We start from the raw sequence: 14,830 nt of genomic DNA, 5'->3' as shown, positions 1-14,830 counted from the left end.
AACTCAGTGGAAGCAATAACATAAGAGTTGCTGGACCAAATCAAATTAATAGTCCATCTAATTTGATTCTTGTTTTCAGTACTGACCAATACTTGATGCATTGAAAATTAAACAAAATTTATGCACCTCCTCTATTGTACATTGTTACTTCTGGGAAGCAAATCCTTCTTGGCCCTTGCAGGTGATTAACTTACACCCTGAAGCATGAGATTTTATTATCTTTAAATCACGATCTTGGCTCAGAGCTTCAAATTTTATGTTAACAGTCATAAAATGATCCATCCCATTTGCAAATTCACACTTCCTATTTGTATCAATTGCTCTCCACAGCATGATTTCTGTGAGTTTATCTCATTCTCCAAAAAGAAAACATTTCTTTGTTTCTAATTTACTCTCCTTTAATTGAAACCAGGTCTTGAGTTTCTTTATTATTGATGATAGCATTAGATACCTTAATTAATTTGCTTAAATACCATCCTGTTCTATATGTTTTTTTAAAGAAGTGTTTTTTACTGTGCTTTCTAAGCTTAGACACCCAATCCTTCTTAAGGTCGAGAGGAAATCTCACTGGTTGCAGCAGTAGTAAGCCCCTGTTTTCCCAGTGCAACTACAGTGAGGTGGGCAGAGACAGGAGAATCCCAGAAGCTCACAGGCCTGGAGAGCCCAGCACAGCCAGCAGCAAACAAGACAGCCTGTCACCAACATGGTGGGTGGGGAACCACACTGAGATTGTCCCCTATCACATGCATCACTGTGGCATGCACCCCCTTACACAAACATGCACACATGCACACTGCAGGCACACATGCACCACACACACACACACACACACACACACACACACACATACACACACACACACACACACACACACACACACACACACACATACACATTGACTTGCCCATTGTGCTGCCTAGTTTTATGCCAACTTGACACAAGCTAGAATCACTGGAGCAGAGGGAACCTTAGTTGAGAAAATGCCTCTATAGGACAGGGCTCTAGGAAACATGTAGGGTGTGTTCTTAATTAGTGATTAATGTGGATGAGCCTAGTCCATTATCCCTGGGCTGGTGGTCCTGGGCTCTATGAGAAAGTAGGCTGAGCAAGCCATGTGGAGCAAGCCAGTGGGCAGAACTCTTGCCTGGCCTCCTTGTCAGCTCCCACCTCCAGGACTCTGGCTATGTAAGTTGCTTTTGGTCATGGTGTTTTGTCACAGCAACAGTACCCCTAACACCACTTTTACATAAAAGGATGTGTTGAACATACAATGGGCGGCTTCAAACAATGAAGTGACTACTTCTACTTATCAGCACAAGGTTCCCAAATACTTTCTCCTGAGCTGGCATCTGAACCACCTTCTCAGACTGCTACTGTCACAGGAGATATTTGGGAATTTCTCTGCAGGAATTCTCTTTGGAGCCTGGGGGACACTATTTTACACATCCTCACACAGCTCTTTTGTCTTTTGGTGGTGAATTCAATTTTTGGAACTAGCTAAAAGTGAGTTGAAGCCAAAGCTGTGGGTTCTATCTTGGTGATGTTGGGAGAAAAGAATTAGGTGTGAAAATAATGTAACAAGATTGGTTTTCTAGAGAGCTTCATAAACGTTTCCTTACTGCAGTTCTACACAGGAGTTTCAAAAAAAAATCTCTGGAACCCTGGGAGCAATAAAAAAATGAGTTTCTGGCCTCCCAAGGTGACTTTTTTGAATGCAACACTCATTTGGGGAATATAAATCCTGGTCTATGTGGTGAAATGAAAGCATTTCCATTGCTTTAAAGTTCCGTATTGCTTTCAACATAATGATTTAGACTCATGTCTAGGAATTTCTTAGTCTATGGAAAAACTATATTTCCTTAAGCTGTACTTAATAGCCCAATTCAATATGACCTTCCATAGTGAGCAAGGCTGCCTAAACTAGGAAGAGTCCACTCTCCTCAGGGTCTTCTTCACAGGATTCAAAAAGCCTACTTCAGTTATGAAGCCTATGCAGACAGATGTATTTTTGTTTATGTTTATAACACTTTTATCTTTGTAATATGATGGAGCTACAGACCAAAAAATATTAATATTAAAAAAATTAAATAATTAAATTAAAATTAATAAAAATTATTTTTGTAACCTTTAGAGTATCTTTATAAAAAGGTAACTTTGCAACCAAATTGAAACTACAACCAGATAACTTTTCAACGAAACACAGTTCTTTTCCTACTACTATGCATACTTAACAATAATATTAAAATGTAGTTATGAATTATTTGTATTTACTAAGAATTTCCCTTGCTCAACCTAAACCAGGCCCTGACTTTTAAATTAAAAAATTTATTTTATTGTGGTAAGAGCACTTAACACAGCATTTACTCTTTTCACACATTTTTTATGTGGATAAAAGTTACTGCCTATTGCAGGCATAGCTAATTCATCTTGCTAGCTGGAACTTTATGCCTGTGGGCTAGCAATCCCTCTTTCACCCCCAGGAACTAGCAACCATTTTTCTTATGTTTTAAGTCTATGACCATGACTATTTTAGGTTCTACTGTGGTGTCATCCAGAACTCGGTCCTTATGTCATGAACTTACTTCATTTAGCATAATGTCTTCAACTGTAACATTAAGTTACATAGATTTCCTTATTTTATTCTGGAAAGCTTATTTAAAAGGCCGTGTGATATTCTCTGCTTAATACTGGAGTGAGCTAAACCTTAGGATGTCCAAGTCACCGTCTGAGGACAAGCAGATAGGAAATGGTTAAGCTAGAAATGGAACTCAGGTTCCTTTGCCTTAGTGGCTGCTGACTTCTCTGCCCCCTTGCGCCTGAATATTTTTCAGATTGACAATGATGTCCTCTATGAAGTCCTTTAAAATCGTTCCTTTAATGACTATAGAAAAACAGATGAAGGTACCTCAGAACCCACTCTAGCTGCTTAATCACAACCTTCACTTTTGCTTTTAAAAAGTTTCAAGGAAAAGAGATTGTCATATCTAACACTTTGAGACTTTGACAACCATCCCTGCCCTGGGGCATCTCCTTTAAAATGCTCCCTCACTTGTTAAAGCAAATGCAATGTGGGTAGCACTCTGCCCAGTGTCCTGTGTGAAGTCAAACATCCTCAGGTCTATTTGCATGAGTATAATAAATGTAAATCCTCCTCTCTATTACTATTTTTTAACCTCAGGCCTTCCAGTATTTTTCCTTTTAAACGTCTTTTAAATAATCATGCTTATATTAGTAATTCTGGGCTTTCCCAGCACTGTTTGCATACAGAACTCAAGTTGAAGCCCCCAGCCATTCTGGCATACTTGGGCAGTAGTAATACCAGTAGAGGCTGGTATTCTGGTTCTTTTACTGCCCTACCTGACTAAGTAAAACAGTACTCACTTGGAGTGCTGTGATGCTGGGTGGGGATTCCAGCATTGTGCAGGTCCCCCTTCCTCAGGCCTCTGGTTAGACTCTGACAGTGGTGGCATGGTGTTGAAAGGGGATAGTCTTCTAGATGCCAGCCTCGTTTGAGCCAAGCAGCTTGCCTCTTAGTAATAGATAAGAGCTGGCATAGAAGTTTTTTTTTTTTTTAGGAACAATAGAAGAGGTATAGTTACTAAGAGAAAAGCCTAGAAGCTCTGGAATAAGACTCCACTGTGAGTTCTCAAGGTAGGCAAGGCATCTGATTTCTGCTTGGGAGTAAGACCTAACCCTACAGAGTACGGTGGTTCTGATGTCAACAGGATTCTGAGAAAAGTGCCTAACATGAGTGGTTTATGAGGCACCACTCAGCAGCAAGAAGCCATTTCTACTTAGGCTATTATTGGGGGGGAGGTTCCAAAGTTGTATCAGGACTGTGACTTTGAAGTACAGAGGTGAGAATAATCACTTACTATCCTTGGGATATTTTCTTTTGGGTAGATTTCAATTTCACTCAAGCCTGGGGCAGGATGAAGGGGCATATGGATACATCCCATGTAATAGAAGTAACCTGAAGACAAAGAAGTGCCATTGCCACCACACAGGTCACTGATATTTCTATTTTTGATTATAGTCTGTTAGAAGCAGCTAATTTTAGAGAATAACTTCAAGTCTTCTGAGTATCAAAAAACATTCCACAGGGACCTGCCTATCTGTGTTTGTCTTTCAGCACCTTCCAGTGAGCCTGACATGGAGCAGCATGCTGCAGGCCTGGGCTGGTACACAGTTTGGCTTGGAGTGGAAACAGTGTGCAGTAGCAGACTTAGTTATGGCCACACATGGGAGAAATCTATCAGCTCAGCATGCATGAGAAATGGATACACGAAATAGAAAATAACCAGGCTAAGTGTGGACTTCTAGAGATGAGAAATGAAGAGGCTGGCAAGGACCCAGGAAAGCAGACGTGAGGCTAACACAGTGATTCATGGATGGATGAGAGAGAGAGAGAGAGAGAGAGAGAGAGAGAGAGAGAGAGAGAGGATGCCATGTCATGCTATAACTTCAGGACAATGGGGACTTGGAGGGTGCAGGACAGTGGTGTGTTTAGGGCCCTGAGTAACATGGCCCAGAGAAAGACAAGGATCAAACAGAAGCAATGCCATCCTGACAGGACTCACTGTTTTCTTCTCAGGTGGAATGCTGGTAATTAAGTCTATTCCAAGGAACAAAGCATGTGGATTAAGGGAGCACTTTCTCATAAAGGGAGCTTTTAAATCTCAGTTTCCTTTCAATGCCCATTCAGCCCCCTTCCTTTGCACTGAGAATAAATCTTAGCTCCTTTCCCTCTAATCACGCAGGTCTGGCCACACTAACCTCCTCTGAGCTGCTGTCTTCCATTCCCATTGAGCATTTTGTTTCTGTGAGGTCTAGCCTTCTGTGGACCCTCAACTCCAAAGGCATGTTTTTCAAGAGGCCTCTGCAATCAGTCTAGCCAAGCTTTTGCAATGTGGCCTTGGAGTAGACTTCCATGACCAAAACATGTGTTTTATAGAAAGAGTCTAGGTTGCTTGTTGTCTACTGCCTGTCATAAGGTTACATACACATGATCGGGAAAATTTGCCAACATATCCATGAATTAGTAAACAAAAATGAATGGAGCCTGACTGGCACATGGTGGGTTCTTGGAATTATAATCACCTGTTTGTTGCCTTAAATTTATAATATGGTACAAGACTATAACATGAAATGACAGATGTTTCCATTTGAGTGGTCCTTCTTTGCCTTATCATAATTAAACTGGAAAAGCACTAGATTTTTAGACATGGTGTGACATGCTCTGGGAGGTAGATTGTGGATTTTCTGTAGTTGTGGAGAAGGCTATGTACCAAATATTTGCTCAAATGTGGCATTTCAGGGTCATCTCTCTGACCCATGGAGACCGATTGAGACTTTCCTTCAATTTGTACACACATCATAGAGAACCATACATAAATAGAAATTCAACAGCTCTAGCAAAATTCCTAAAGAGAGGAAAACTGTCAGAGTAAGCGGTAAAAAATGTGCTTGGTTTCTTAAATGTAGAAATGGCAATTTGCAGCATTTATATAAATTGCCATGTTCTGAGTGTTGCAGCTTGGAGACTGAACAGGGAGTAAAGCTGCAGCTAATAGCAAATCTGGTGACACATGCTTTGGAAGTGAAGGCTTAGTCAGTACTGTGGCACCATTGTGGCAAGAGGCATGCCATTAGCCAGAGGGCTTTGCATGAGGACTGATATGTCTCGTGTTGATTTTCTCTCATGGAAATCACTCTGGCTGCATTCTCTTATATTTGGGGCATATGAATTTGCTGACATTACCGTGGCTAATGGTGAGATGGAGCCTACATGTGATGGGGGCTTCCTTAAAATTTTCTGAGCGGTCTCTGATTTCTAAATGTACACTGAAATGTGAGTTCAGTTGAATATACAAGTAAGTTTAAAAGGAGTTAGACAAATTAGAAAGTGGGGATCTGGACTGGCACAGTAAGAAAGAACATCATTGTTTTGATGTGAAGCAGGTTGGAGAAGAGCAATACCGTGCTGGCATCTTTATGCATTTGTAGTTTGCCTTCTTTTCTCTCCCTGCACTATCGTGCTCAGTATTTCCGTTGATAAACACCTAATGTATGTGCCTTTTAGAGGGTTGCTAGAACAGAAGTGGATATTTGTGGATAAAAAAACGAAAGCATTTTTTGTGGACAAATGCAATGAAGCCCAGAGCCTATGGCCACAATGGACAACATACTAGCAATCTGAATTTGACAAGCTGCTATGTCAAGTCCTATATGCAGCCCTGTTGCTCTGTAGTCACCCCCCTGAGGACTCTACCAAAGGAAATGTGTTTTTAGTAACATGAAACCAAACAGAGTCAACTTTCTAGTACATGTAATAAGCAAGAACTAACATATAAGATATTCTAAAACACAAAGTATTTTTCAGTACACTCACTTAAAAACAGAATGATGGGACTTGGTATCCTGGTACCAATATAATGAGACTAGAAATTGAAGTGGGCAGTATCTCCTCAGGAGAGGTCCACATAGTAGAAGGAAGGTATGGGTTAGACTGGGGTCAGCTTTTGATTAAGACTGTGAATATAACACCAGTAGCACAGACACTGAGAGAAACAATCAATCAATGGGACCTCTCAAAACTGAGAAGCTTTTGTAGAGCAAAGGATATGGTCAACGAGCCTACAGAATGGAAAAAGATCTTCACCAACCCCACATCTGACAGAGGACTGATATCCAGAATATATAAGGAACTCAAGAAATTAGACATCAAAATGACCAACAGTCCAATTAAGAAGTGGGCTTCAGAACTAAACAGAGAATTCTCAACAGAGGAAACTCAAATGGCTGAAAGACATTTAAGGAATTGCTCAACATCCCTAATCATCAGGGAAATGCAAATCAAAACAACTCTGAGATACCACCTTATGCCTGTCAGAATGGCTAAGATCAAAAATACTGAAGACAGCTTAAGCTGGAGAGGATGTGGAACTAGGGGAACTCTCCTCCACTGCTGGTGGGAATGCAAGCTTGTACAACCACTTTGGAAATCAATATGGCGCTTTCTTAGAAAATTGGGAATCAATCTCCCCCAAGATCCAGCTATACCACTCTTGGGCATATACCCAAGAAATGCTCAATCATACCACAAGAGCACTTGCTCAGCTATGTTCATATCAGCATTGTTTGTAATAGCCAAAACCTGGAAACAAAGTAGATGCTCTTCAACTGAAAAATGGATAAATAAATTGTGGCACATATACACAATGGAATACTACTCAGCAGAGAAAAACAATGACACCATGAGGTTTGCAGGCAAATGGATGGATCTAGAAAAAATCATCCTGATTGAGGTAACCCAGTCTCAGAAAGACAAATATGGTTTGTACTCACTCATAGGAGGATACTAGATGTGGAACAAGGATAACTAGACTGCTACTCACATCACCAGTGAGGCTACCTGGAAAACAGTACCCCAAGAAAGACACGAGGATCGCCCAATGATGGAGAAATGGCTGAGATCTTCACGAACAACCTGGACATGAGTGGGAGCAATGAAGGGTGACGGTCGAGGGAAAGAGAGTGGGAGATCCCAGCTGGATCAAGAACAGAGAGGGAGAACAAGGAATAGGAGACCATGGTAAATGAAGACCACATGAAAAAAGGAAGAAACAAAGTGCTAAAGAGGCCCACAGAAATCCACAAAGATACTCCCACAAAAGACTGCTGGCAATGGTCCAGAGGTGGGAATGGGGGGTGTGCTGGGGGGAAGGGGAGGGGGGCAGGAAGGGGGAGAACAAGGGAATCTGTGGCTGTTATGTAGAACTGAATGGTATTGTAAAATAAAATTAAATTAAATAAATAAAGAAAAAAGACTGTGCTGTGTTTAACTGCAAAACCAACAATCCACAGGTAGATGGTGTCTGCCAAAGGCCAGCTACAGCTCTGGTCTTCTAAGGGTGAACATATCTCCATAACACAGAGGTTTGTTTAGGATGTTCTAACAAAGAAAATGGTATGGAAATGCTACCATGATTATTTATGCTTTTAAGTGACTATTAGAGTCTGCATGGAGATGGCCACAGTCTGTCACAGTGTCACACAATCACATGTTACCTTGGATACGAGGCTGGCTCTGTATGCTGCTAGTTGCTTCAGGTACTCCTTCTTTGCAGCCTCGGTTTTCTTCTTATAGACCTGTGACAGCAGCAGAAAGTCTTAAATTAGACCAGGCATTTGCTTTTGTTTCAAGGGACAGACAATACAGAATGGTAATTGTACACACATACAGATAATTTTATAATAATATATAGCTCCCAAAGAGTGTGTTTTCTTCCTGAAACAGGTTTGAAAGAAGGAGAATAGACTCTGTAAGAAAAGAATCAACAATTGTAAAGTTTTGCATTTTTCAGAATGTGTATGAAAAGATCTGTGAGCACAGAAATAAATGGCAGCATTGATGAAGGCTTCCTGAGGAGCCTCGCCCAGGAATAAGACACTCATATTTATACAGCCGGCAGTAATTCAACAACATAGTAATATTCTAACTTTTGTGCTCCATGCCAAACACAAAGCCAAAATGGGATTCAGGGATGATGTTTCCTACTTAGTATGAAAATCAACAGACAGGTATTGGCAGTTGTGGGATCATCACAATTTTAAGAGCCTCTAAGTTATATTTCCAAGGATTTGGGAGTCAAGAGTGGCAGGCAAGGGTACAGTGGGACTGGAATGGGATGGTGAGTGGCTAACGACACAACCTGTCACACCACATGACATGCACATCATGTACTTTCCAACAGGAACATGGATGACATAGATGACAGCCATGTGGACCTCATAAAAGTCATCTGCAATGAACAGACATTCAGAGGCTTGAAAACCAAAGTAAAAGCAGTGGAAACTAAGACCTGAGAAGTGACCAGCCAGAGGTTACCGTGCTTTACTTAAACAGAGGATACCCTGGAATATAAAGGAGTTCATCTTCTTCCCTGAGGCTGAGTTTTAAAGGTTGCGAAGTTCTGCAATCTTTAAAAATCAGCCTAAATGAACAAAATCCTCTTCAACATTTATTGTGGAAATGGAAATGTGCTCCCCCTGCTGTGACTGTTAGCCAGACTCAGGTTAATATTGAAAAGTGGTGTAGAATCAGTTGGGGCAGTTAAATAAGAATATGCCTACGGCCAAGAAGCCTGCAGTAGAGGGCAACATTTGCTTTCTAGAGACAGGGGTTTGCTGTGCCGGACTCTGAAATTTGACATGTGAGAAGTATTATTTACTCATGAATATTGTAACTCCAGCAGAACATTTTGCCCAGGTAAACAAATAACTACACTTGCAGCCAGGTTATAACAAGACCTACAAAATAAATGTGATTATTCCCCTTAAAAAGAGGGAGGGGAAGCCTGCAGCTTTGACTTTCCCATCTACAATTTTACATAGAAAAACTAATTAAAGCAAAGATGCATTAATTAGTGCAATATTATCATTTGGTCATCCCACTGTCTTTACTAAATAAGAAACCAAAGAAGAGCAGAAATCCTATTTAGGAGTTTTCTATTGTTTGTAATAAAATAGTTAATGTGTCTTTTGATGGAAGCACAGGAGTGTCATAGATTTACAGGACTATTGCAGAATTCAAATCCAGAATCTTCTGCTGAAATTCACATGTGACTACAAATGGCTGCTAGAGTAAAGCATTTGAACATTATGACCCTACTTGGTCCAGCCACATTTAGAAACAGAGTACTTCTGATCTTTATTGATTGATTGCTTTTCTTTTCTGCTAGAGATTCCTCCTACTAGTTTTTCCTTAAGCCCGTTTCTCCATGACATAATTTGTAAATAATGGTTTTAAGCACACTCTTTACTCTTATTACCTTAAAGTGGTTCTGAGGGGGCTGGAGTGAGAGCTCCGTGGTAAGAGTGCTTGCATACTAGCATGAGGGCTTGCTTTTGAATCTCCAGACTCTGTGAATCTCTCAGCATGTCTGTGCATGCCTGTGACCTCAGCATCATGGGGTAGAGACAGGGAGATCCTGACAGCAGAGCTTGCTGGCCAACTGGCCTCACAGAAATGGCAAGCTTCCTATTCAGAAAGAGACCTTGTCTCAAGGCAATAAGGCAGACAGCAATAAAGGAAGAGGTACAGAGTCCTTTTCTGATTTTTACATGCATGCATAGGGGCATATGTGCCTTCACACTCAAGTACAGACACGAAACACACACACACACACACACACACACACACACACACACACACAAAATGGTTTTGAGAGCTATTTTCTCCCATACATACAGACATCTTAGAAACTTTGAGGAAAACATTTAGTAGACAAATCTTTGAAACTTCCAAGTGTCCTAAATAATTATATCATTATTTCAATTAATATGCTATACTCTGTGTCCCATTAGCTAATTAGCATTCATTTAGCTTTTAGAGATAATTATAACATATGTTGGTCTCTAGCCTTGCCCAAAGTATTGTTTCCTAAGTAGCAAAGGTAAGGTGGCATGATTCTAGCATTTCCTGTCTTTGTTTCATTTGGTTTCTATTGGAACCACAACAGTGTAAGCATCCAGCTAAAATCACACAAAGTGTTAACATTCCTGCAATGTGTTGATTAACAACTCGGACAGAGAGGTGTGTAACTCCCCCATTTTAGGCTGAACATACGGCGTGGTTCTACCCAGGATCGATGCTGTTATGGGATACCTGACTAGCATTCAGAGATCCCTGTTTCACAAATGGCTCCCCAGTGGCTATTGATGATGGGCTATGTTGGGATCACCGTGTAAGTGCCCAAACACCACTTTAGGGACACGTAAGCTCATCACTTCACATTATGTGGATTGATGGGTCCACATGCTCCCAAATAGCTGCAGATGTTCAGAGGGAGAATTCAAAGGGGGGTCATTTCAGGAAGTGTATTTCTATAATTGTGTTTAAGGGAGGGTAGCCCAGATCAGAGCGAAAAATCTGAGGTTGTCTACCCAGTAATAATTAGACCCTCCACCTTCGAGAACTGCTTAATGGTTCCAATACTACACACTGTGTGTGCCTCTCTGATGCTGCTCTCTAAAACTGGACTAGGGTGCTGTTTGAATCCTATATTAATGGAAATGTCCAAAGACCTCAACCCGAGAGAATGATATTCATATATAAGAATTCCACATGTAAAGGAAGTAGGGGAAATTCTTACTTTAGAACAGAAATTTCAAGATAACTGGTAAAAAGTTCCTAAAAGATGTTTCAAAACTTCCAAGTTATGGATGGAGAAAGCCCTTCGTTTGCAGAACCCAAAGGGGTTGTGGGATTGCATTCAGCAGTGAGCAATCACCTCAGTGATCAAATGCACAGGCCTGACCTGTGAGGATGGATCTGATTTATGTCAAAGTCAAGTTTGGGAAAGACACAGTTTCTCTCAGGAAAGACAAATATTTTAAAGGTATGTGATTCATACAGTAAATATTAGTGTTCTGCTGAGCTACAAAATGGCTTCCAAATGGGCCACAGCTGTTTGAAATAAAGTCCAAAGTTGGCCAGAAGTAGATTTAAAAATCATAATACATCATTTATCATTTCCCCAACTCATCCAAACACTTTTGAATTCATCCTGCCTTAACATAGTTATATGCTGTGGTTTGTTATTCCAAGAAAGCCACCATTTCCTATCTAAGGCTTGCATCTTGTTGGTTAAACTAAAACATATATAACAGCTAACCCAAAACACACATAGATAGACATCAGATAGCAGTTCTGGAGAACCCAGATCCTGTTCACATGATTCTGTGACTCACCAAGTGCTCTAAATACCACTGAGTATGTGTGTTTTTATAGGCTGATAATCCCTAATTAAAATCAGCAGTCCAATGTCAGTGAATATGACACTCTTAAACAGAAAATTTTTTTATGCAATCTGTCAGTTCACTCTTGCATTCTTCTTCCACAAACAATCCTCCCAGCTAATGGAGAAAAGCAAAATCTTATAAATACCAGCTAATTCCCTCTTCCTTCCTTCTTTCTGGCTCAGGCTCATAATTGCTAGTCAGTTTTCTTCAACAGTTGTTACAGTCATAGAAGAAAAGGTACAAAGTCCTTCTCACTTTGAATTCTACTCAAACCCCATTTAAAACTGACAAGGTGTTTTCCTTTTTGGATAAGTACAAATGTCTCTTTTTTCCACTACCATTTTTATTTATAGAAAATGCTTAGCAATGAATTATGTATGAATAAGAATAACTTTATCACAATCTCAGAGACACAGTTCAGAAACTTCTTGTGCATACCCCCTTTCAGGGATGCCATTGTTAAGGTCAGACGGAGAAAATGCATCAGTCCTTGGCCCTTAAATGTGGTTACGTATCCATCTTGTCTAACTTGCTTACATTTTCTTAAGGATGCCTAACTGGAAAGACTTAAGGTAGTATTCAGAGGATCGAAAAAAATTACAGGATATGACAAAAATCTTGCTATTGATTCCTTCTGAAGATGGTGTGATACAACTGAAGGGTCTCGGCCATGTTGATGCCACCTGTTCCTGGCTGGTACGTATCAGAAACAGGCAGTTTGGCTTTAGAGATGGCGATAAAACATATCTGCTGATGTATCCAATGAAGACGACTAGCTGAGTATCATGTTGTTTAGTTACTCCTAATCAATAGCCTGGCTCCTGTGTGCCTAATGTATTGTGAAGCATGAAGGGCACAGAAACAAAACAGCATTTGAATTTATGCGTTGGTTACTTATGTCTTGTTGTTGTTGTGATCAGGTACTTTATTTTATATATCATCTTTAGTTCCTCCAACAAGAATGTTGCCTCGGTATTATTTTACAGAACAGGAAACACAGACACACAGACAGACAGACAGACAGACACACACACACACACACACACACACACACACACACACAGAACAAAAAACAAACAAAAAAAAAAACCCAGTGAAATATGGCAGAATCAGGAGTGACAAAGTAATCTGGTGGCAGGCATCTGTGTTTGCTCACTGTCTCCCCCTAGCTGTGAAAATATCCTCAGATACCTCTTGAAATTAGAAATTATGAGAGTCTCATGGCAGAAGCCCAGCATACAGGATAGCATCTGATACATAATAGGTGCCCAGGAAACACAGCCAGACATCAAAAGATAGGACAGGATTCTGAGAAATGTGTCGGCAGGTGATACTGTCACAGTGTTGACGTAACAGAGTTCACTTACATAAAATAAGAAAGCTGCAATGGCACAAGACCACTGTTGTCCACGTAGCCCATGTTGACAGAAGTAGTATTATGCAGCCTGTGACAGTATTTGTTGAATAAAAGTTCCTGCAATGGGGTTTCACGTTTTAGGAGTCAGCATAAGCATGGATGGTAAGGATAAATTTCTAAAGTGCATCTTCTAAAGTAAAACATACCTCACTGGGAACAGAGAATTTATAGACAGATATGTGACCTATCCCAAACATATGTGCAAGTGATAAGTTGTAAAAGACTTGAATGGAATGAATATCATATTGGAGTTATCTCCTCATCAAAGCTATGGAAACTTTCAAATGAATTATTAGCTCCCACTGTGTATAGTGTATAAATATTCACACACCTGTATTACTCATGTTTATGCCCACAGTACTGTGAAACATTCTCATTAATATATCAGCATGTATATGTACATATAAATAATTGGCTTTAGAAGTAAAATATGCTTAACATTTCAAGTTGTAATCTAATTGCTCACTTGCAAATTTCTATGAATATAATTTTTTCTTACATGCTATGGTCTTTATTTTTTGCTAATTAAAATTTTCTTCATATATTATTTGAATATTATGTTTTTCAAGAATAATTATTTTTTAGATTTTTATTGTTTCTTTCTGAGATTATCATATGAGTACAATGTATTTTCATCATATCTCCCCCTCCATATCCCCTCCAACTCCTCCTGTGTCCTTCCTGACATCTCCCTGTCAAATTCATGTCCTCTTCTTCTATGAATGTGTGTGTGTGTGTGTGTGTGTGTGTGTGTGTGTTAAGTCCCACCCTGTGTACTTGGGTATAGAGCCTAGGTTTCTGAATGAATAATTGCTTTATTTATGGTATATGCTTCATCTTTTAGAAAGTAGGAAACACAGCATGCTTATAAGTAAATGGCTAAGATAAACTTACATATATGCCAGTGCTGTAGTGTGGCAGGGTTTGCATTAACCTTAAGTATGGCTGGCATAAAATCCAGACTTTGTCCTAAGATAAGGGGCAAAAACCACAGCAGCATTTATATAGTGGGTGTCTGAGCACCAATGAGGAGTAAATGATTTGATTCCGAGGGCTCCGAGAATTTGTCAGCTGCTTCCTAAGTATAATTCTGGCTCTTCATATCCCTGCTGCTTCTAATTTAGCAGGACAGGCTCATAATTGAAGCAAATTAACTATTTACACTTGCCCCTCTACCAGGGAAGAAGACACAGCAGCAGGAAGAAGAAGGAGGAAATTACATTCTCCCACTTGTGTCAGATCTGCCCTTATATAAACACATTAACAGTAATTTCATGAGGCGTCAAACATAGGAATAAATACTGAGAGATAAAATAATGAGGTGCTGCTATTGAGCTGAACTGCTGGGGCTAATATCCTTGGATATGAATTATGCATCCCGAAAGAAGGCATATGCTACAATATTCAAACGCCTTCCCTGCAAGTGATATCTGCTCATTAGGCTGTGCATCTCGAGGTAAATCCACTCTCTTCTTCCACGACAGGAGTAGCATTTACAAAAATACACTCTCCAGGCACCGTGGGCTGCGGTTTCCCCTGAATACCACGAACCCGAGCAGGCTTTCCACTCCTTTTTTAGCACAACAGCATGTTTATTTAGCTCTTGGC

At 40.1% G+C, this 14,830-nt stretch overlaps 1 protein-coding gene across 2 annotated transcripts in view; it reads right to left on the bottom strand.

The window, feature by feature from the left end:
• Tox (thymocyte selection associated high mobility group box) overlaps nt 1-14,830 on the bottom strand; it is a 308,857-nt gene that overhangs the window by 14,440 nt on the left and 279,587 nt on the right. For both annotated transcript variants that reach the window (XM_028878520.2, XM_037202429.1), the window contains one exon: nt 8,071-8,151. In XM_028878520.2, the coding sequence (XP_028734353.1) occupies nt 8,071-8,151 (81 nt within the window). The remainder of the gene's footprint in view (nt 1-8,070; nt 8,152-14,830) is intronic.

This window comes from Peromyscus leucopus, chromosome 2, assembly GCF_004664715.2.
Source record: "Peromyscus leucopus breed LL Stock chromosome 2, UCI_PerLeu_2.1, whole genome shotgun sequence".
In the NCBI taxonomy this organism is placed as follows: domain Eukaryota; kingdom Metazoa; phylum Chordata; class Mammalia; order Rodentia; family Cricetidae; genus Peromyscus; species Peromyscus leucopus.
Note: the sequence above shows the minus strand (reverse complement) of the source record. Positions and strands in the feature narration are given on the sequence as shown.